The sequence below is a fragment of the Puma concolor genome, chromosome A3, assembly GCF_028749965.1.
Source record: "Puma concolor isolate L17-30 chromosome A3, mPumCon1.1.hap2, whole genome shotgun sequence".
In the NCBI taxonomy this organism is placed as follows: Eukaryota; Metazoa; Chordata; class Mammalia; order Carnivora; family Felidae; genus Puma; species Puma concolor.
This window is the reverse complement of record NC_141669.1, coordinates 91,210,666-91,235,641: the sequence shown is the minus strand read 5'-3', so window position 1 is coordinate 91,235,641 and position 24,976 is coordinate 91,210,666. Positions and strand designations below refer to the sequence as shown.

The following is a 24,976-nucleotide window of genomic DNA, read 5'->3' as shown; positions in this document are numbered from 1 at the left end:
ACAGACCCCCGCTATTGGTTGGCCTGGGCAGGTCACTTCATCTTCCACACCTACAAAAAGGCACGCCCCTGCCAACGTCCAAGGACTTAAAGCCTTTGCCCGCTGCCCTGCCCTACCTCTCCGGATACCCCGTCCCCGGAGACCGCCCCCCGTCTCTCGGAGGCCCCGCCCCCGAAGACCGGCCCTTCCCCCCCTGCGGCCCCGCCCCTCCTCTCAGGAGTTCCCGCCCCTCCTCTCAGGAGTTCCCGCCCCGACGCAGCGCGCAGGCGCGGCCCGTGCCAGCCCTACGGCGCCGCAGTGACGGGCGCCAGAGCCGCCGCAGCATCCTCGGTGTTGGCGTTGTCTTCCCTGCTCTGCCTCTTGTCTTCCTCCTCCTCTGACCGCGCGATGGCGAAGCCGCTGACTGACAGCGAGAAGCGGAAGCAAATCAGTGTGCGCGGCATTGCGGGGCTGGGAGACGTGGCCGAGGTGCGGAAGAGCTTCAATCGGCACCTGCACTTCACACTGGTCAAGGACCGCAATGTGGCCACGCCCCGCGACTACTTCTTCGCGCTGGCTCACACGGTGCGCGACCACCTGGTGGGCCGCTGGATCCGCACGCAGCAGCACTACTACGAGCGCGACCCCAAGGTGAGGCGGCCCGAGGGAGGCCGGGGTCGCCTGCCCAGGGTCACTGCGCTCGTCCTGCCGTGCCTGCTGCCCCACCCCGGAAAAGGGCAGCCCTTGTGCCGGGCCTCTCGAGACACGGGCCCCTAGGAAGAGACAGCAGAGCGATGCACCTCTCCCAGAAAGACGCACGTAGGGCCTGTGTTGGCGGAGTGTCTTTAAATTGAGCACGGCCACCCTCTGTGTGCACCCGCAGCCCATCGGTGGTCCACGCCGGTGAGAATAGCTTTGGCTGGGGTCACGTCTCCCCCACCGCCTTCCCCTGGGGCGGTCAGCCAGCTTTACACAGACCTGGCCCAGTACTTACCACCCTACCACCCCGGGCGCAAAGCGGATCCGGGCTGTCCTCTACGGCAGACAGTGTAGGGTATTGTCTACACTCGGGGCCCCGGGGCGCCTAGCCTCCTCTTCCTCTGTTTAGGCCCCAGTCCACAGTCCTTTTGCGCAAGGAGCTCGGTCTTGCAGGGGTCTCCTGTTCCCCGCCGTCTCCTGAGCCCTGGAGTCCTGGCGGAATTTTCCAGCCTGTTTCTAGCCGTGTGCTTCTGTGATGGCTGCAGAGTCGGTGCTTCCTCCTCCCCTGACTCCGCCCCCCACCTTTTGGGGATTTTTTTTTTTGCAGCAGAGTGTGAGAGAAAAGGAGACTGGAACCGGGCCTGGGCGGTTTTGTGTTGGAAGGGGGTGAGCTCAGTCATCTGCAGGGGATTGTGGGCTTTTTTTTTTGGCTAGGCATTGATCGGAAGAAAATCATTGAGGATGCCTGCTAAAGCAGGGGTCAGGAGCTCAGAAGAAGCCCTCAAAGAAGTCTCTGTCTTTGGGGTTTCCACACCTCTCTTGAAGAACATTGTTGTGTTAAAGTTCATGGAGATTAAGTAATCACGGAGGTTGTTACTTTTCATATTTTGCAGAAATTTATGTTTATGGCAGAAAAATACTAAATACACACAAAAAAAGTCACTGATGTGACTCCATTACTCTCAACCATATTAAAATGAAGGTGTATGTCCTTTCAGATCATTTTCTATTCTTAAATATGGGTACACATTTTAAAAAGTATATTGCATATACAACTTTGTGATTTTTCTGTTTCATTCATTGACATTTGTAACTTTTTCAACAGCTTTCCAAGTTAGTAAGTATCATTGGTAGTTGGATAGGCCTGTCATAGTCTTGGCCATCCACCTGCTGCCAGTTTGTTTGGGTGTTTTTACTTGCTCTTGACCACAGAGAATTTTGTCCTTTCTACTCTACTAAGGTAGAATGACTCCTGAAGAAAGGATACACTTGCAGACCTGAAGCCAGTTTGCAAAGATTTGTTCTGCAGTATCCATATAGGCACTGTATAGTTGCTTTGTTGATATTATTTTAGAGTATTTTCATGAGGCATTAAAAAATGTTTAATGGTTGTTAAGAGTGAGATCATTGCTTTTCCATACTTACTGTGGAGCACTCTTTTTTCTAAAACAGAGATGGTAACAAGGACAGAGTTGTTAGAATACCAGCGAGGCTTCTTCACATTTTGTATGCAAGACAACATAGAAGTGGCACCAAGTGGCTAAAACAGGTTTTTAGAACAAGGGCTTAGGATGTCTTTGCCAGGGAAACTGGCCAAGAGGCTGTGGCTCCCCCAGAATTCCCTGCTGATGGCAGAGCTCTGATTTGCAACATCGGTGTTGTTGTCAGTGTAAGTGGACAACAAGGGTATAGCTTTGCATGCACATTCAAGGACATTTCTCTGGACCAGAACACACCTCAACACCTTGGGATTCCTCTTAGAGTGTTTATGTATAATTAGATCCTGAAAAGAACAGTGATGGGCTCAGGGATTATGGAAATGACCTTTCCTGAACAGAATTAATACCTCTAACAAAACTGGTTTCCTGATCGTCATTGAAAGGTCTGAGTTTTGATTGCCTGCTGTGGTGGCTACAGGCGGAAAATTTTCTGTCTAGAGAAAATTTCTTTACAAACCACACAGCCTGTAAGTGGAAAGTTGTTTGCCTGTTCTGGGTAGGAAGGCCATTTTAAAATGGAAAATTGGAATTTAAGTGTTTCAGTCTGGCTAATTCATATTGAAAAATAAGCTTCTCTCCTTTTTCTGCAGAAGTGTTATTTTGCTTGTAATGGACCAGAAATAAGCCCCACAAGGGTCCGAGCCTGACAGGAGGTAGGCTCCCAATAAAAATCCTGCAGAGCTTCACCCCAGCTTGGGGATGACCTCAGGGATTTGTCCCACTGCATTCTGACTGGGGGAGCCAGATGATCTATATTTAATACATTAGCGTGCTTTTACTTGACTTTTTGTCTTTCAAACAATTATGGAAGTTCGTATGATTATTGGAAGAAAAATTGGAAAACAGAAAAGCCAGAAGGAAAAAATTAACTGTAATCGCAACACCTAGTAAAAACATGATAAATGCTATAAACATTTGTGTTCTACATCTTTTTTTCTACCTTGGTAGAAACGCTGTTTTTATTACAAAAATAGTATCATGCTGTACCTCTTGTTTCAGAACCCTTTTTGGTCTTCTGTTTTTGGTAATAGCAGAAACAAATGAAACGCAAATGCTCAGGGAAAGATTTTTCAGGCAACTGGCCTGGCAAATCAGGTAAAAAAAACAAAAACAAAAAAACCTAAAATTGAGAGGTTGGTGTTTGGCAGGAGGTAGCACTTAGTTCTAAAGATGGTTCAAGGATTCTCTGAAGTGATGGCAAGGTGAGGAGTCTGGGATAAAACTCCAGAGCTGGAACTCCACTCTGAATTCAGGAATAGAAAAGAGATGGATGGAAAGAAAAAAAAAAAAGAGAGAGAAGAGATGGATGGTGAGGGATGGCTCATGAGTCCAAGCTCCTTTTAGTCCTAGCTTTACTATGCAGTTTATAAGACCTTGGACTTGGCTGGATTTCTTAACCTTTCTTGGCCTCAGTATTTTCATCTTAAAAATGACAGGGGTGGAGGGAGGTAGTTCATTTCTGAGGTTCCTTGCCATTCTAAAAAGTTGTGGCTTTGTGTTTGCTTATAAAATGTTTCCATTTTATGCTGACATTCCATCTCTGTCCAAAAAGAATTGAAGAATGCCTAAGCAAGGCATGACACAGAAGGTTCAGATTAATTGAAGACCTCAAAGAGAAAGTTGGAGCCAGGGAATAAGAGTAGGGAAACAGGTTGCATTCAAGGACGATGTTAGGACACAAAGTGCAGACATAAGTTCTGGCAACCAGAGCAAATGGCAGCTCATGTCTACTTATGGGAGTCATGGGATCTCTGTGATAACTTCTAGAATGGGCAGGTGTGAGATATCTTCTGTGGGACTTTAAAGTGGATAATACACAATGTGGACAGCTGGCCTACTGCATCCCTATAATGGATGGGATAGTCTGTTTACTATGGCTCTTTCCTGTAAACTCATGGCATAGCCACAATAGTAGATTAAGGAAAATAATAGTGCACCACTACCACCATGGGGCCCAAACTGCAGTCTTGAATATTTCAAATAAGATAATCATAATGAATACAATTAATCTTACTGTTTGGCTGGACCCTGGAGTTAAAGGAAGAAGATCTAGAGCAGTGTTTTTGCAGCCTTGTCTGCCCACAGCCCCGACTTACAAGATTTTGTTTTAATTAGTGGTGAGACCAGCCACCCGGAGTCTTTTTAACACACCGAGTTTTGATATGTTTCCACTGGTCTTGTGAAGTTGACCTTGTATCCCATGGGCAAGCTTCCCTGACACCAGACAGCTCAATTATTTTCCCTGGCTAGAAGCTTGACAAGGGACAGATGTTTTGTGTTGCTGATTAACCTGACAGCTCCACAAGTGGAAGGTAAGGTTAAACCATCACTTTATGAGATTAAGGAGCCTCTCAGAGTGTGAGCCATGATTTTTCATAGTAGACAGTTTGGCCTCTCAAGGGCTGTGATGGTTTATTTACTGCATCAACTTGGCTGGGCCACAGTGCCCAGATATTTGATCAAATACTATTCTAGATGTTTCTGTGAAGGTGTTTTTTAGACGAGATTAACATTTAAATTAGTGGGCTTTGAGTGAAGCAGATCACCCTCCACAATGTGGGTGGGCCTCCAGTCAGTTAAGACCTTAATAGAACAAAGACTGATTACCCCACCCCCCACATCATCCCTCCTCAGCGGGAAGGGATTATGCCAGCAGACTGCTTTGGGACTCCAAATGCAACTCTTCCTTGTATCTCCAGCTTGCCAGCCTAAAAATCATGAGATTTTAGTCTCAGACCTCCACAACTGTGTGAGCCAGTTCCTTAAAATAAATCTGTATATACATATCCTGTTGATTCTGTTTCTCTGGAGATCTCTAATACCCAGGTGCCATGGAGGCTTCAGGGACCCTTTGTATTTTTATGAAATAATCATAACTGACCTCACATTTGAATCCTAGCCTTTTTTTTTTCTCCCAATGTTTATTTTTGAGAGAGAGATAAAGTGTGAGTGGGTGAGGGGCAGAGAGAGAGAGGCTGACACAGAATCTGAAGCACAACCTCCAGGCTTCAAGCTATCAGTGCAGAGCCTGATGCAGGACTTGAACTCATGAACTGTGAGATCATGACCTGAGCTGAAGTCGTATGCTTAACTGACTCAACCTCCAGGTGCCCCCCAGCCCTTTTTAAATGAGTTTTTACAAAATTGTATTTTATATGACTTCAGACTTTTAAATATTGCAGGAATAATACAATAAATTCCCATTCTTCATGCAGATTCCCCAAGCATTAAACATTTTAACACATTTGTCCCTTTCTATACATATTAGTACATTTTTCTCTGAACCGTTTGAAAGTAAATTGCAGACTTGATGCTCCTTTACCCTTAAAAATTTGAGTGTGTACTTCCAAAAATCAGGGAGACTCTCTTAGACAAACACTGTGAACAATTAAACCCAGGACATGCACATTGACATGGTGCTGTCACCTGCAGATCTCATATAGCTCTGCCAGTTGCCCGACTAATAAGAAATACAAATAAGAAAATTGAGAGAACTTTTTGTCTTTTCGGATTATACCTAATTTTTCATTAAACAGACCAGAGCTTTAAGCCATTTAGAAACCTGCACATTCTGAGACATGAAACAAGTAATCAACAGACAATAGCTGGCTTGTCTTCTACCTTATACAGAATGGTGTTCTTAGGACATGGTAAAGGGGAGAGGCATGAACACAAAGTTAGCAAGGTAATCAGACCACAGAAGAGTTTGGTTAACTCCTTTGACAGGATCTCTGGGATTAGGAATTATATGTGATTTCAGTTCTAGCTGAGTGTCTTCTTGGCCATGAAACATCATTTAAAATGAAAGGTGAAAGAAGCTCAGGGTGAAAATGCTTACTAGTACCACACTAGTTATAAATATACTTTGACACAGTCCAGGTCACTTAACATAAATTGATTAGGCTCTGGCTTCTCTGGCAGTGATAAGACTTCTGTGATTGGCTCGGGGATGGGAGTGAGGAGACATTTTGTAGAGTTTAACAACATGGAAGGCAGGAGGCAGAGGATTATAAAAAAAGTTCTATCATGGAGTGCAAAATAAATTTGTTCCCTGAAGAGCTGAGTGATCTCTGTGATCCCTATAAGTTCTCAAACTCTATTATTTTATTATATTTTACATTTTCCAAATTGACTTTGAGCAAACAGGCCTGTGTTCTAGTCCTAGGTACCAGTACCTAAAGTAAAAAAGGAAATCCATGATCCACGGAATTTCTGCCAGTTACTCACCAGAAGCCAAATTTCCCTGTCACTTAATTCTAAAAGAACATGCTTGAGTGTGGCTCCATAGGTTGGGAGTATAAGAGACGTGGTAGAAAGTGTTCAGCATCCTTACTGCAAACATATTAGTGGTTTCATAAAGCTGTTGTCGGTGCGACCCTCCAAAAAGCCCCTCAGACACAGCAGAATGGGTGTGAAGCAGGATGGCCAGTGAAGACAAGGAGGAGCCTCAGCTGTCTAGCAGCTGAGAAGGCTGATGCCCCCTAGCAGTCCCCTCACTAGGCTGGCAAGGGCAGGGCTGCCCTGGTGCCTTTGGCGAGGCTGGGGAGCTCACCAGAACTGGCCCTATGTTGGGCCAGTGGTCTCTGTTCCTGTGTCCTGTCCAGGCCAGCTCTGTCTGGCAGGGAGCTGGTAGTCTGTGGGCGCCACTGTGCCTGCTCAGTCACAGCAAGATGGCTGGCACGTTAAGACATAACACAGAATCTGATAGACAGGGGGAGTGTTGCTGCCTTTTCCTGGGCACAGGATGACACGTCACTGGCCAGATCCACCTGTAGAAACAGGTTCTTCTCTTGATGAAAACAGTTGCATCAGTCTGTGTTTTGTTGCCCTGAGTGCTGGAGTTCTTTCTTTCCTTTTCCTGCAGAGTGTTCAGCACTTTCTGTTAAACAAAGACTCTAAATAGCCTTTTTGGAGAGGGAAGAGAAATTGGAGGTCTCTGAAAGTCCAGTTCTGTTCATGAATCTCCATTGTATAAAGAGCAAAATGAGGCTCTACCTGTTGCTTTTAAGCTCCAGCCCCACAATTCGAGTTCCTTAACTCCTAAGATGTCTTAGGAGAAGACTACTGTGTTGTGTATTTGCGTTGGTCATCTTTTCATCTCTTCATTTTGAGGAAGGAGTTTCTTTTGTGCTTTTCTGTGATGCTTTTGGTGTAGACTTTGCATGTAGTAAACCCAATTAAAAAAATTTAAGGCTGCCTCTAAGCCTCTTAACATGTGTTAACAGTCATATTGCAAGAAGGGACCATACAAGAAAGGTCAGCAGCCCAGTTCACACCCCAGGCCACAGGCCCCCAGAACTGCTGTAGAGGGTTTAAGGGGTCCTTGTTGCTCTCATGCTGAAGGAGGGGAGTGTCAGGTTCTTTGGCCAGAGTTCCTTGATTTGGGAGACCCTGTCCACAGTTGCACAGATGGTGGTGGGAGAGGCCGGGGGTGGGGTGAGAGGGATGGAAAGAGACTGGGCAAAGCCTGGGTTGGCCTTGGGCCTGCAGTAGCAGCAGAGTTTGGGGACACTGAGGAGCTGGCCCTTTGCTGGTGAGCCCCCTGTGCTTTTTCTTGCACCAATCCTGTGCCCTCAGTTGGTTCAGTCCAGAATTGCCACCCTGTTAATTAGGTTCCATCACTCTCCCTGAAAATCTGGCCCAGCAAGGGGACCAACATTGCCTGAGTCCACAGCTAACCCTGTGTTAAACCCCAAACTAGACATGGTATTTCTCAGAGAGGTGAAGGGATCCAGGCCACCCTGCTGGCCAGGCCAGGAACCAGGATTTGACCCCAGCGTGCATGGTTCAAAAGTGTGTGCATCTCCTTGGGCGGCCCCTCTGGCAAGCCTTCTTCAGTTTAGTTTTACTCTAAACCATCTTAAGAAAACTGAGGAAAACAAATTCAACACATTTGAGGAAACTATAAAAATTCTTGGAACAAATCACACAGCAACAACAGACACAGGCCAGAGTGCAGGGCTCTGGCTGGGTGGGTGTGCAGCAGTGCCTAACCTAGAGCTGACCATGGCCAGTCTTTGGGTGGATGCTGTCCAAGGGAGCCCTGATGCTGCCACTTCTGCTCCCCTCATATGCAGAGGTGCATTGGGAGGCTGCCTGGAACTATTAGCAGAATTAAATAAGCTGCTGAGCCCTTGACATCTGTGCTCAACTTGGAAGGAAAATTAAAGACTGGAAGATCTTTTTTTTTTTTTAAATATCATTTTGTAACCTATTTATTTATTTATTTATTTATTTATTTATTTATTTATGAGAGAGAGAGAGAGTGTGTGTGAGTGCGGGAGGGGCAGAGAGGGAGAGAGAGAGAGAGAATACCATGAGGGGCAGAGAGAGAGAGAGAGGAATGGAGAGTGTTGAGCCCAAAGCGAGGTTTGCACTCACCCAATGCAGGACTCAAATTCATGAACTGTGAGATTGTGACCTGAGTCGAAGTCAGATGCTTAACCAGCTGAGCCACCCAGGTGCCCCAAGACTGAAAGATCTTAAGACAAGGTCCAACATTTTATGCCTTACACAAACAAAGATAGTCAAGCTCTTTTCATAGTGCTAGTTAAAAATTAGAAACTTTAGCAGAGATCAAACTACAGCTTTAAAAATACATGGTTCCAGTTAAAGGCAACATGAAAACATTTTGATCATATTCCTGAGTTTCCAACTTGTCATAAAACCTCTCCAGGGAGAACCCCAGAAGTAGGTATGTGGGGGAGAAGTGAGCCTTCTTGTGTACATAGGAAAAGGGCATGATTGTGCTTGGAACCTTCACTCACACTCTTCTCATACAGCTGGATTTTGTTGGGCTCAGTGTGTTCTCAGTGGTTACTAAGCCCTGTGTGGAGGGAGGGGCAGCATAGTGCTATGGAAACCCCATATGACAATAACTCAGTTCAAGTGCAGAGTAAATAGCGTCCAGGAAGAAGCAATGGGCCATGAGCAGTAGTGACAGCAGCTGTACTCAGAGTGGCTGTAGATTCACTCACTGCACTGACATGTTTGTGATTTAAAGGGCATTGGAATCTGGGCAGTAACTGAGAAGCCATACATTCAAATGATTGAAAAAGAAAAGTCTGTCAAAGACTGAACTTGCCATGGATTTTATTAGTATGTATGTATGTTCTTTGTATGTATGTATGCATAGATTTATGTATAGAAAGTTTTCTTCAGTTATATACTGAAAAAAATGTGTGTTGTTTTTTTTTTTTTAATTAAAAAAAAATTTTTTTTCAACGTTTATTTATTTTGGGGACAGAGAGAGACAGAGCATGAATGGGGGAGGGGCAGAGAGAGAGGGACACACAGAATCGGAAACAGGCTCCAGGCTCTGAGCCATCAGCCCAGAGCCCGACGCGGGGCTCGAACCCACGGACCGCGAGATCGTGACCTGGCTGAAGTCGGACGCTTAACCGACTGCGCCACCCAGGCGCCCCTGAAAAAAATGTTTTTATTTTTTTAAGTTTATTTATTTATTTTGAGAGAGAGAGAGAGAGAGAGAGTCCTCCAAGCAGTCTCCCAAGATGGGGGGCTCCAACTCACAAACTGTGAGATCATGACCAGACCTGAAGTCTGATGCTTAAATGACTGAGCCACTCAGTCACCCCAAAAATGTTTTTAATGTTTTATTCAGTTTCTTTTCTCAGGGACGCTAATTTTGCTGATGTTAGCTATTCTTTGTCTTCCATATGGATATTTTCCTCTCCAATCCTTTTCATGCTTTTTCCCCATTTTGTCCGCTTTTCCAGCCAGGTTTTTATTTCCATCTTTCCCTTTGTTTTGCATTCAGTGGTGCCTCCATTTCTGTAGTAGTTTTATCTCTTTTTTATTTTACTTTCCTGTGCCTGGTGCGGTTCTTTTGTTACTTTATTGGTGTTTCTTGATGTCTCAGATTAGTCTGTATTAACAAATTGTATTTGCTCCATGGTAAATGCTAGTGTTCTTTACCCCTTTTGTTTCCTGTTCTTTTTTCCTGTTTTAGTTTTCAGGATGTAGATCCTGAGTTCCATCTCCTTGAGTAGAAGGAATTCTTCCTGAACCAGCTGTTTGCAGCTGGATAATGGGGCAAGGGCCTGGTGTGTGCAGCCTAGAGTGAGCAGCTCTTCCTTGGGTCCCAGATTTATGAGTGTGTGCATGTGTCTGTGTGTGTACACACATGTGAGCGTGTGCATGTGAGTGCACATGTGCAAATTAATGAATTGTGTACAGGTGTGATTGCATGTGTGTGAGTGCATGTAAGCGCACACATGTATGGCTGTGCACACAAGTATGTGCATCTGTAGGTGTGCATGTGTGTGTGTGTGTGCATGCATGCATATGAGTGTAAAGTACTTTATCCTTTCCTCGACTTAAGAAAAGCAGAGACCAGCAGTGAACAATCACCCTGTCCCCACCCTGCAGCTTGGTGGTGAAGATGTACAAGGGTCAGTTTTCCAATTTAGTTCTACCTGTCCTGACTTTCCATCAGTGAGTTTTCGGGAGAAGTGGGCAGAGGCATTTTTGTTCCACCATTTTTACAACTGCAAGTATTCTACTTAATGTACAACATTTATAAAATTTTGTGCATTATTTTTACTATTTTATATTTTTTGGTAACAGCTTTAAGATAAAATTCAAATAGTATGCAATTCACCCATTAAAAGTGCACAATTCATTGGCTTTGGTATAGTCACAGAGTTGGGCCATGGACACCACAGTCAATTTTAGAACATTTTCATTACTCCAGAAAGAAACCCCACAGCTTTTAGCTGTCACCCACTGTAAACTTCCTATACCCCTCCCTACTTATTAGGGAACCATAAATCTACTCTCTGTTTCTTTAAGTTTGCCTATATTTTATAAATGGAATGATACAATATATGGTCCTTTGTGACTGGCTCCTTTCATCTAGTGTAATGCTTTGTAGGTTCTTGTTTGTTGTAGCATGTATTGATACTTGATTCCTTTTTATGGCTGAATAATATTCCATGATATGAATATACCACATTTTATTTATTCATTCACCAATTGATGAGCATTTGAGTAGTTTCTGTCCTCTGACATACAAGTTTTTGCATAGACATAGGTTTTGTTTCTTCTGGATACATGCCTTGGAGGAGAACTGCTGGACCACATGCTAATCCCTTTTGACTTTTTGAGGACCTACCAGACTGATTTCCAAAGCCACTGCACCATTTTACAGCCCACCCTTCATACCCCATGTATGAAGACTCTGATTTTTTTCAAATTTTTTCTAACATTTGTTTTCATCTGATAACTTTTTGATTATAGCCATCCTATAGTGGATGTGAATTGATATTTCATTGTGGTTTTGATTTGCATTTCCCTGATGAGGGTGATGTTGGGCATCTTTTCATGTGCCTGTTGGCACTGTGTATTTTCTTTACCAAAATGTCTGTTCAGATCCTTTGCCCAACCACCTTGTCTTTTTTTTTTTTTTTGGTTTGATTTTATTTATTTATTTATTTTTGAGAGAGAGAAAGAGTGCAAGTGGGGGAGGAGCAGAGAGAGAGGGGACACAGAATTGCAAGCAGACTCCAGGCTCTGAGCTGTCAGCACAGAGCCCAATGTGGGGCTCCAACTCACAAACCATGAGATTGTGACCTGAGCTGAAGTTGGAAGCTTAACCGACTGAGCCACCCAGGCACCCCCCCCAACTTGTCTTTTTATTATTAAATTGTACGTGTGTTCTACATACAGCTTCTCTCATCAATTATATGATTAGCAAATATTCTCTCCCATTCTATGGGTTATCTTTTAATTTTCTTCATGTTATCAAAAGTTTTTAACTTCAGTGAAGTCTAATTTATGTTTTTTTCTTACTTGTGCTTTTGATGTCATACAAAAGAAACCATTGCCTAATCCAAGGTCATGAAGATTTACTTCTGTTTTCTTAAAGTTGTATGGTTTTGACTCTTGCATTTAGATCTTTGATGTTCTTTGAATTAATGTTTGTATGTGGTGTGAGGTAGAGGTCCAGCTTTATTCTTTTGCATGTGGATATCCAGTTGTCCCAGCACCATTTGTTAAAGAGATTGTTCTTCTGACTAAATGATCTGGGCATGGTTGTTGAATACCAGTTGACCATAAATTTGAGGGTTGATTTTTGGACCCTATATTTCATTGCTCTGTGTGTCCATACTTCTGCCAGTACCACACAGTCTTGCTGACTATAGTTTTGTAATAAGGTTTGAGATTAGGAAGTGTGAGTCCTCCAACTTTGTCCTTCTTTTTCAAGATTGTTTTGACTTGTCCAGATCCCTCACATTTCCGTCTGATGGATCCACCTAATCCACCTAATGAATTAGTTTGTCAATCTGCAAGGAAGCAGCTGGAATTCTGACAGGGATTGTGTTGAATATGTTGATCCATTTTGGAAGTTTTGCCATCTTAACACTGTTAAGCCTTGTAATCCACTGACATGGGATGTCTCTCCATTATCTTAGTTCCTTTGCCTGTATATTTTGCAAATGTGGAACCCCTTTCTTCCTGGCTCACCCTCTATGGCTGTTTTATGGTTCTGAGGAGTAAAATGTGAAGTAATGGTATAAATGCAGCTATAAAAGCCCAGAGAGCAACACTGCTGAAACAGCAAGTGGATGGCCCATGGCCACAGAGTTTTTTCAAAAGGTTTCTAGTTAGCTGCTGTTCAGAAATCTAAACGTAGTATAAAAAAGACACTTTAAGAGAGTCACTGCATGGAACGTGGGTCTCAAAGCCACTCAGGTAGGTCACCCTATGCGGGCATTCCAGTAAAGCCCTGACAAGCCCTCTCTGCAGTCTGTGGAAAGTGAATTCTCTCTCTGCATTCTGCAACAGTAGGGAAATTGATTTTTTAAAATTGTATTTTGAACATTTTAACCTGCAGGAAAGATAAAACCATAGTACAGTCAGTACTTTTCCATGGACTCACATCTGAATCCAAGACACACATTCTCATCATTATGCATGTGTACACACTCACGACACACCCTTTTTCAAGGCTTGGTTTTGTTTGTTTAACTTTTCCTTTAGGAGCAACATTAGATTTGCAGGGAGCCACAAACATAGTGTGGAGTACCATGTAGCCCTCCCTCAGTTCCCCCTAATATTAGTATCTTGCATGACCACAACACAGTTATCAAAGTAAGCTAGCACTGGCTCAGCACTTTCTTCACATTTTTAACCAGTTTTTCCTCTAATATTGTCTGTCCCTGGACCAAATCCAGGGCCCTCTAGTTATTATGTCTCCTTAATCTCCTCCCATTGGCGATGGTGGTTGGTCTTTCCTCATCTTTCACAACATTGGACAATCTGATGAATACTGGCCAGGGAGTTCATAAAACAACCCTTAGTTGGTGCCCATACAAGGTTTTCTCCAAATTAGTGTGGGTTATCGAGCTTAGAAAGAATACCTCAAGCCATGGAGCCCCCTTCTCATCACAGCACATCATCACAACCCATCACTGGTGATGTTAACCTTGTCACCAGGGGAAGGTGGTGTCAGCAGGTTCTTCCCCTGTGAAGTTACAGGTTCCCTCCCAGACTCACCTCAGCCAACTCACCCTCAAGGGGGAGGGGATTGAGCACCACCTGCTGGAGTGAAGAATATCAGAGAATTTTTTGACATTTGTTAAAACCACATGGTAATGAGTATATACTTTGGGGGAGATATTAGGCTGTGCAGATAGTAAAGCTGTGCCAGCTGGCTTCAGAGTTCAGCTGTGGCTGTTGTCTGCAGCAGTTACACCGTGCTGTCCTCATGCTGATTTTCTGTTTCGCTCGTTCCATCTGCATGCATTCATTGGAATTTATCTGTGAGGAATATTTCTCCCTTCTTCCCCATTTATTTTTCCAGACCTTACTTTTGATGGCAGGAAGCAGCATAGAGTCCTGTATAAAAGCAAGACTCTGAGGGCCAGATTGTGGCTCTGCCACTGCCACCCAGTGGCCCCACTGGGTGGTTTGTGAGGAGTAAATGGTACCATGCATGGGAAGGGCTTAGAACCCAACTCAGCTCCCAGTGAGTGTGGGTGGTCATCCTCTTTGTTTACATAGAAAGTCACATATTCCAATCCCCCAGAGCCAGCCAATAGGCAGTAGAAACTTTCCTGACTTGTGTCCGTCCATCCATCCATCCATCCAGTTGTGTTGACTGTGTGGTGTTTACTGAGTACTTAACATGGGTATTAAAAGCTGTTAATACTTGAAAATATCCCCCCCCCCCCGCACTCCTCCCCCCCCCCCAAGTTGTTTCATCCTGTGTTAGAGATTTGAAGAGGTCACTTGCTCAAGGGCTCATGGTGGGGAAGAGGCCAAGCTAAGTTCAGAGCTGGCTCTATCCATTCTGGGAGCCTTGTTCCCTACCACTGCCCTGCCCTGCCTCCTCCCATCTAGGGAGGCCAGCTTATATCCAGAAGGGCAATGAGCAGAGTTTTGCTATAGAAGGGTCCTGGGCGTGCTGCCTTTGGAAAGCTGAGTTTGGCCAAGACTCGGCAAAGGGAGTGAGCCCATTTAGGGGGGATTGTGGGTAGCCTAAATGAGACCCCTAAGTAGGTGCCTTTACGAATCTGCCCATCACCCTAATCTTCCTCATGTGTCAGGATGGAAAAGAAATCTAAGATTCTTTCTTTTGTCTCCTCAGCGCATCTATTATCTTTCCCTGGAATTCTACATGGGCCGCACACTGCAGAACACAATGGTGAACCTGGGCCTTCAGAATGCTTGTGATGAAGCCATTTATCAGGTACAGTGCATTGGGGCTGGGCTGGTGGGTAGCCTCTTGCAGCACACTGAGTTTTAATCCAGGCCCCACAGAGGTGAGCATTGATGTTGAGATTTGCTGCCGTCTGGGGCTGGTAGTGACTTACAGCATAGTCTGTCCTACATGGGGGAGACTAGGTTGGTGGGTGACACTCTTTCTCAAGGGGAAAAAGTAAGGATTGGATGGGAAACTAATACATGGGAGTGCAAGCATGGCTTTTCATTGTGGTGCTAAGGTTTCAAGGCTTCTAGGAGCCATTGTACTCCTCACACCTGCCCCAGGGTCAGATTTACCCCAGGGCAGAAGTGCTTGGTATTGTCCATTTCATTCTTGCCTTACTGAACTAGTAACCCACCTCTGGGCCCCTCTCCCACCCCAGGCAACTTTTTGTGCTCATCTTACTCTCTAGGTATAAAATTGCCCCTTCTCCCCAGTCGGAATAAAAACTGTCTTTGCTTAAGGGTCTTAATGAACACTTATTCACTTGGAGGCTAACTCCGTACACAGTTCATTTGTGGTTTTAGAGCAGAGCTGAAATCCATCCTGTCTGTTTTCTGCTCTCTACCCACCTCCCTGGACACCCATCTTCCTCCTGTACTGGACACTCAGTGTACAATTTGTAGGGTGTGAATATGTAGCACTTCTGCCCTTCTGCACGTACATAGCAGGGTCTTCACCAGAGTCTTCCCTCCCCCAGCACCTTCCACTGCCTTTGCTTTGGTTCAGTTTAGGGTGGGAGGCACTCTGGGGGCCCTGTTGGTAGCAGCATGGTGGGGACCTCACATGGGTCTCAGGCATGGTACAATAAAAATTTGGAAAAAGATTGGACTCCCCAAAATGGAAATTGTATGTTCAAAATTATCTAAGAAGAGACTGGAAGAGAAGATGATGTTGGAGTAGGAGGACCCTAGGCTTGCCTCATCCCACAAACACAACTAGATAACTATCAAACCACCCTAAGTACTCCAGAAATCGACCTGAAGAATGATACAACAAACTCCACAACTAAAGGGAGAGAAGAGGCCACATCTAAGAAGGTAGGAAGTACGGAGACACAGTTTGGGAAAGAAATGGATCAGATCGTGCCCACTGTGGTGGGGGAGGGAGCCACTGTTGCAGAAAAGGGCAAGAGATAGACTAGCACACAGGGGAGTGCATGGGATAGATAAATCTCCATAGCAGTTGACTTGGAAAGTGAGAGAGGTTCAGTTTCATGACTTCTTGTGACCAGTGGGGCTTAAAGGCTGGAGGGCTTTTGTTTGTTTGTTTGTTTTGTTTTTTTAATTGATTTTCTTGAGTGGTGGAGCAAAGAAGAGGGAGAGAGATAATCCCAAGCAGGCCCTGCACTGTCAGTGTAGGGCCCAACATAGAGCCTGACACAGAGCTTGAACTCATGAACTGTGAGATCATGACTTGAGCCAAACCAAGAATAGGATGCTTAACTAACTGAGCCATCCAGGCACCCCTTAAAGGCTGGAATTTTAAAGTTCAACAGGCTTGGCTGGGATAGAACCCAGAGGCATTGGATTGCTCTTGGAGAAAAGGCAGACAAATACCTTTAGATATACTGTGTGGACACAACAATCTGGAGAGGACCTGGAACACACAGTGGGAAGGGTGTATGCTCATTTTGGAGTGTGTTCTAGAGAGGCAGCATTTACAGAGACCCCTCTGAGAACAAAGGAACTGGCAGGCACCGCTTCTCTCCCCTACCCATCAGTATAAGCACAGGGCCACTTGCGGGAACCAGCATAGTGCCATCACTCCCTAAGTAACTTGCTTTCACAAAGTCATGCCCGCAGCATCCTGGTGGAACTGCCCCTCCCAGTCATGCTTGCCTCAGTCCTGGGGTGGCAGGTCCCTTCCCCCCAGAAGACTGGTTCAAACCCCTACTTACACCATGTCTCCCATTGTGAGAGTTTTGAGAGGCCTTGGTTTCAGCAGTGGTGGAGACAGGTCTCATTTCACAAGCTGACCAGAGCACACCTAGTCAAAAGTTGCCACATTCAGGCCAGGGATTAAACATTGCCCACAATAGACAAAGACGACCTCTGCAGATGATTGGTCTCAAGGATAAAGCAGCCAGAACACAATAGTTGAGCACACACAGCACACATTGGAGACACTCCCTGAAGCATCAGGTTTTGGAGAATAGGGGACACTACACTGCAGGACACTACAGGACCTCTTTTTCATAAAACCATTACTCTCAAGAATAGGAGATGTAGCTGACTTTCCCAACATACAGAAATAGGCATAGAGACTTAAAATGAGAAGACAGAGAAATTTATCCCAAATGAAAGAACAAGATAAGGCCACAGCTGGAGATCTAAGCAAGAGAGACATAAGTAACATACCTGATAGAGAATTTAAAGTCCAGATACTTGTTGGACTTCAGAAAAGAATGGAAGGCATTGGTGAGATGATCAACACTGAGATAAGGAATAACATAAGAAAGATAAAGCGTTCGATAGGAGAAATGAGAAACACACTTGATGGAATGAACAGCAGGCTGGAAAATGCAGAGGAAGCAATTAATGACTTAGAACAAATGACTCCATCAAACAATAACATTATAGGGATCCCAGAAGAGATAGACAAGGGGGCAGCAAATTTAGTTGAGGAAGTAATGGCTGAAAACTTCCTTAATCTGGGGAAGGAAACAATGTCCAGATCCAGGAAGCCCAGAGTACCCCCAACAGACTCAACAAAAGCAATCCATACCTAAAACACAGGGAAGAGAGGAGTAAACAATTGGTTGACACTTAAACAACCATCAACTTAATATAGACTGCTACATGCAGAAGATGGTATATATAAACCTAATGGTAACCACAAATCAAAAACCACTAACAAATATGCAAAGAATAAAGAGCAAGAAATCCAAATATATCACTAAAGAAAACCAGCAAGCCATGAAAGAAAGAGAAGGGTCAGAGAAAAACTTCAGAAAAAAACAGAAAATAAGTAATAACATGGCAATAAATACATATCTATCAGTAATGATTTTGAATGTGAATGGACTAAATGTTCCAATCAAAAGACATAGGGTGTCAGAATGGATTTAAAAAAAAAAAAAAAGACCAGTCTATATGCTGCCTATAAGAGACTCATTTTAAACCTAAACACACCTACAGATTGAAAGTGAGGGATGGAGAAACATTTATCATGCAAATAGATGTCAGAAGAAGCTGGAGAAGCAATATTTATTTCAGACAAAATAGATTTCACAACAAAGAATGTGACAAGAGACCAAGAAGGGCACTATATAATAATAAAGGGGGCAATCCAATAAGAATATATAATTTAAATATTTATGTACCCAACATGGAGGAACCCAAATACGTAAAATTGTTATAATAAACACAAAGGAACTGTTTGGTAATAATACAGTAATAGTGGAGGACTTTAATACCCCTGTTACATTGATGGATAGATCATCCAAACAGAAATTCAATAAGGAAACCATGGCTTTCAATGACACATAGGACCAGGTGGATTTAACAGATATATTTAGAATATTCCATATTAAAACAGCAGAATGCACATTCTTTTCAGGTGCACATAGAACATTCTCCAGAATAGATCACATATTAAGCCACAAAACAAGTCTCAACAAATTCAAAAGGATTGAAGTCATACCATGCATCTTTTTGTAGTGTTGATACCACACTATGAAACTAGAAATCATAAGAAAAAAATCTGGAAACCACAAATACTTTGAGGGTAGATAACATGCTGCTGAACAATGAGTGGGTTAACAAAGAAATCAAATAAGAAATCCAAAAGTACATGGAAATAAAAGTACATGAAAATTAAAACACAATGTCTAAAACCTTTGGGATATAGCAAAAGTGGTTCTAAGAGGAGGTTTATAACAATATAGGCCTACCTCAAGAAGCAAGAAAAATCAAAAACAAAAACAAAACAAAACAAAACAAAAAAAACCTAACCTTGCACCTAAAACAGCTAGAAAAAGAAGAACAAACAAAACCCCAAACCGGCACAAGGAAGGAAATAATAAAGATTAGAGCAGAAATAAATTATATAGAAACTAAAAAACCAGAACAGATAAATGAAACCAGCAGCTCGTTCTTTGAAAAGATCAACAAAATAGATAAACATCTAGCCAGACTCATCAAAAAATAAGAGAAAGGATTCAAATAAATAAAATTTCAAATGAAAGAGGAGAAATAACAACCAATGCCACAGATATACAAACAATTGTAAGAGAATATTATGAAACACTATATGCCCACAAACTGGACAACCTAGAAGAAATGGATAAATTCCTACAAACATATAATCCACCAAAACTAAAGCAGGAGAAATAGAAATTTTGAATAGATGATTACCAGCAAAGAAATCAAATCAGTAATCAAAAAACTCCCAACAAACAAAAGCTCAGGACCATATACCTTCACAGGCAAATTCTACCTAACATTTAAAGAAGAGTTAATACCTATTCTTCTCAAACTTTTCCAAAAAATAGAGAGGAAGGGAAACTTCCATATTTACTCTATGAGGCCAGCATTACCCTGATACCCAAACTAGATAAAGACACCACATAAAAAGAGAACTATAGGCCAGTATCCCTGATGAACACAGATTCAAAAATCATCAAAAAAAATTCTAGCAGAGTCCAATACTACATTAAAAAAAAAATCATTCACCACGGTCAAGTGGTATTCCCAGGACACAAGCATAGTTCAAAACTCACAAATCAGTCAACATGAGATATCACATCAGTAGAGAAAGCATTAGAAACCATATCCTTTCAGTAGATGCAGAAAAAGCATTTTTCAAAGAACAACATATGATCACGAAAAAAACAAAGTACAGGGGTGCCTGGGTAGCTCAGCCGGTTAAGAGCCTGACTTAGGCTCAGGTCATGATCTCATGGCTCGTGAGTTTGAGCCCCACATTGAGCCCTGAACAATGCTGTGTCTCCCTCACGCTCTCTGCCCCTCCCCCGCTCGCACTGTCTCACTCTGTCTCCCAAAAATAAAAACTGTTAAAAAAAATTTTTTTAATTAAAAAAAACAAAGCACAACATCTGATCATGATAAAAACCCTCAGCAAAGTAAGGTTAGAGGGAACATACTTCAACATAATAAAGGCCATATATGAAAATCCACAGTGAACATCATTTTCAATGGGGAAAAACTGAAAGCTTCCTCCCTGCCACCTCCAAAACCAGGAACAAGACAAGGATGTCCACTGTCATCACTTTTATTCAACATGGTAATGGAAGTCCTAGTCACAGCTCTTAGCAAAACGAAATAAAAGGCATCCAGATTGGTAAGGAAGAAGTAAAACTTTTACTATTTGCAGCTGACATGATACACTATATAGAAAACCTTAAAGACTCCACCAAAAAACTACTAGACCTGATAAACGAATTCCGGAAAATCACAAGACACAAAATCAAGTGTACAGAAATCTGTTGCATTTCTATGCACTAATAATGAAACAGCAGAAAGAGAAATTAGAAAAACAATCCCATTTACAATTTCCCCCAAAATAATAAGATACCTAGGAATAAATCTAACCAAAGAGGTGAAAGACTTGTACTCTGAAAACTATAAAACACTTTTCTTAAATTTTTTTTACATTTTTATTAATTTTTGAGAGACAGAGACAGAGCACAAGTTGGGGAGGGGGCAGAGAGAGAATGAGAATCCAAAGCAGGCTCCAGGCTCCAAGCTGTCAGCACAGAACCCGACGTGGGGCTTGTACCCACAAACTATGAGATAATGACCTGAGCCAAAGTTGGATGCTTAATTGACTGAGCCGCCCAGGCACCCCAGGAAAATCACAAGACACAAAATCAGTGTACAGAAATCTGTTGCATTTCTATGCACTAATAATGAAACAGCAGAAAGAGAAATTAGGAAAACAATCCCACTTACAATTGCTCCCAAAATAATAAGATACCTAGGAATAAATCTAACCAAATAGGTGAAAGACTTGTACTCTGAAAACTAGAAAACACTTTTTTTATGAAAGAAATTGAAGATGACACAAAGAAATGGAAAGGCATTCTGTGTTCATGGATTGGAAGAACAGATATTGTTAAAATGTTTATACTACCCAAAGCAATCTACACATTTAATGCAAACCCTATCAAAATACTGACAACATTTTTCACAGAGCTAGAACAAACAATCCTAAAATTTATATGAACTACTAAACACCCCGAATTGCCAAAGCAACTTTGAAAAAGAAAAGCAAAGCTGGAGGCATCACAATTCTGGACTTCAAGCCATGTTACAAAGCTGTAGTGATCAAAACAGTATGGTACTGGCACAAAAATAGAAACATAGATTAATGGAACAGAAGAGAAAACCCATACATGAATGCACAACTATATGGTTGATTAATCTTTGACAAAGCAGGAAAGAATATCAAATGAGAAAAAGTCTCTTAACAAATGGTGTTGGGAAAATTGGTCTACTATATACAAAAGAATGAAATGGACCACTTTCTTACACCATACACAAAAATAAATTCAAAATAGATTAAAGACCTAGATGTGTGGCCTGAAACCACAAAAATCCTAGAAGAGAGTTCTAGGCAGTAAAGTTTCTAATATTGGTCGTAGCAACATTTTTCTAAATAGGTCTCCTGAGGCAAGGGAAACAAAAGCAGAAATAAACTATTGGGACTACATCAAAATAAAAAAGCTTCTGCACAGTGAAGGAAGCAATCAACAAAACTATAAGGCAATCTATAGAATGGGAGAAGATATTTGCAAATGACCTATCCTGTAAAGGGTTAGTATCCAAAATATATTAAGATCTTCTACAACTAAACACCCCCCCCCAAATAATCCAATTTAGAAATGCACACAGAAGAAATGAACAGACATTTCTCCAAAGATATCAGATGGTTAACAGACATATGAAAAGATGCTCAACATTACTCATTATCAGGGAAATGCAAATCAAAACTACAATGAGATATCACCTCACACCTGTCAGAAAGGCTAAAATAAAAAATACAAGAAACAACAGGTGTTGGTGAGGATACTAAGAAAAAGGACCCTCTTGCACTGTTGGTGGGAATGCAAACTGGTGCAGCCTCTCTTGAAAACAGTGTGGAACTTCCTCAAAAAATTAAAAATAGAACTATGCTATGATCCAGCAATCACACTACTGGGTATTTACCCCCAAAATACAAAACCACTAATTCAAAGGGATATATGTACCCCTATGTGTATAGCAACATTATTTATAATAACCAAATTATGGAAGCAGCCTAAGTGTCCATCAATAGATGAATGGATAAAGAAGAGTGAAATTGTATGTATACAATGGAATGTTATTCAGCCATAAAAAATAATCTTGCCATTTGCAACAACATGGGTGGAGCTAGAGATTATTGATGCTTGATAAAATAAGTCAGTCAGAGAAATACAAATACCATATGATTTCACTCATATGTGGAATTTAAGAAACAAGCAAAGGGAAAAGAGAGAGAGAGAAGCCAAGAAACAGAGTCTTACCTGTAGAGAACAAACTGGTTTCCAGAGGGGAGGTGGGTCGGGAGATGGGTGAAATAGGTTGATGGGGATTAAGGAGTGCAGTTGTTGTGATGAGCACCAGGTGATATATGGAATTGTTGAATGACTATATTGTACACCTGAAACTATTACACCATATGTTAATTATACTGGAATTAGAATGAAAAAAATTATCTAAAAAAGAGGTTATCCTTCAAATTTGTCATTTGAATTCTGTTTACTGAATATGAACATCAGAATGCGTATGTAAGGACCACAAAACATGTAAAGTCTAGGTCTTCAGTGGAATTTATTGTTATAGGAAGTGTTTTAGTTTTCAAAACATTCTCTTTATATATGTTCTTACAGATAGTAAAGATTTGAGGGAATGTTTGTGCCATAATTATGCCATCTCTATAATTAATTACACAAATAACATGTTAATTATAGGGAGTTAGAAAATGAAGGGTAGCATATATCTTTTTAAATGTTGTACATGTTTTTCTTAAAAGTGGTATTTCTAAGTTTTAATTAATCTTGTATTTGAAAGGTTTTCATGATGATCAAAGCTTTACTGTCTCTAGGTACATGGTTGTTGGGCCCTTCTATTCATAAAGTGGGGTGCCACATGCTTTGAGTGGGAATCAGATGATGATGCGGGGCTTGGGTGGGCCTCCTCCCCCAGGCCCCTCCCCCATTTATAATATAATATGAAAAGTGAAACACACCACCAGTGTATCATACAGGGCTGGAAATTAGTTCCAGGGAGCAGATTACACTAAAAACTAGAACTTCAACAGAAGCAGCTCCCTCCTGACTGCCATCAAGGGCACATTTAAATATTTTTTTTATCATAGAAAATCTAAAATATGTACAGATATTGAGTGACTGCTATGAAGAACTCCTTCCACATACCCATCACTGGGTTCCACCTGTCATCAAGACCTACTCATGACTTCTCATTTCCCTCACATCCCTCACTACTCCCAGATTATTTAAGCTAATATCAAACAGCATATTTCACTTATTGCCATTTCAACAGGTGTCTGTAAAGATAGGGTCATACCGGTATGACCCCTAAGATATTGACCATCATTTTCAGGCAGTTGACAAACTTGTTGACTGCCTTATAATTTTTTTTGATAATTTTTTAATATGAAATTTATTGTCAAATTGGTTTCCATATAACACCCAGTGCTCAACCCAACAGGTGCCCTCCTCAGTGCCCATCACCCACTTTCCCCTCCGTCCTATCCCCCATCAACCCTCAGTTTATTCTCAGTTTTTAAGAGTCTCTTATGGTTTGCCTCCCTCCCTCTCTAATTTTTTTTTCCCCCTCCCACCCCACCATGGTCTTCTGTTAAGTATCTCAGGATCCACATAAGAGTGAAAACATATGGTATCTGTCTTTCTCTGTATGACTTATTTCACTTAGCATAATGCCTTATAATTTTTTAAGCAGTATATTCAGAAACTTAGCTGCATTTGTTTGATATGTCTCTTAAGTCTCTATTAATCTATAGGCTTCTCTTTTTTTATTCTTCTGCCTTCCAGTTTATTTGTTGAAATGGTTTGTCCTATAGAGTGTCCTGCAGTCTCTATTGGACTGATGGTGTTCCCAGCTGGTGTTTAACCTGCTGCTTTGTCCCAAGGATTTTACTCTCACCAGTTCTACTCAACATAATACTGACAGGTCTAGCTGGGGTATTTAGAAAAGAAAACAAAATAAGAGGCATCTAGATTGGAAAGGAAGAAGGAAAGGTATCTCTTTGAGCAGATGAAACAAAAATATATTAGTACAACTGAATGAGTTCGGCAAATTTATAGATATAAGATCAATATGCAGAAATCAACCGAATTTTTATGTAACTGCAATGAATGATCTGAAAATGAAATTAAGAAAATTATTCCACTTAAAATAACATCAAAAATAATGAAATACTTAGGAATTAATTTCTAAAAGAGATGCAGAGTTATGTTCTAAAAATTATAAAACATTGTTGAAAAATAAAAGGAGACCTAAAAATGAAAAGACATTTCATGTCCATCCATGACTTGGAATCTTAAGATGGCAATACTCCCCAAATTGATCTACAGACTTATTGCAATCCCCCACTAAAGTTCCAGTTGTCTTCTTTGCAGAGATTGACAAACTGATCCTAAAATCCAGATGGAAATGCACAGACCAGAAATCAGCATGTATGTATGTATGTATGTATGTATGTATGTATGTATGAATGTATGTATGTATGTATTTATAGAGAGCAGGTGAGTGGGGGAGGGGCAGAAAGAGAATCCCAAGCAGGCTCACACTCAGCACAGAGCCCAAAGCAGGGCTTGATCTCATGATTGTGAGATCTCTGAGCCAAAATCAAGAGTCAGACACTTAACCGACAGAGCCATCCAGGTGCCCCCAGACCAGAAATCATTAAAACATGCTTGAAAAAGAACAGTGTGGAGCCTGCTTGGGATTCTCTCTTTCCCTCTCTCTGTGCCCCTCCCACACATGCTCTATTTCTCAAAATAAATAAATAAACTTTTTTTTTTTGAAAGAAGAACAAAGTG

At 42.0% G+C, this 24,976-nt stretch overlaps 1 protein-coding gene across 1 annotated transcript in view; it reads left to right on the top strand.

Moving 5' to 3' along the window:
* The first annotated feature begins 270 nt into the window (after positions 1 to 270).
* The window catches only part of PYGB (glycogen phosphorylase B), a 59,063-nt gene continuing 34,357 nt past the window's right edge, over positions 271 to 24,976 (top strand). The window contains exons 1-2 of the mRNA XM_025932809.2: positions 271 to 630; positions 14,788 to 14,889. Of these exons, the coding sequence (XP_025788594.2) occupies positions 388 to 630; positions 14,788 to 14,889 (345 nt within the window). The 5' untranslated portion in view covers positions 271 to 387. The remainder of the gene's footprint in view (positions 631 to 14,787; positions 14,890 to 24,976) is intronic.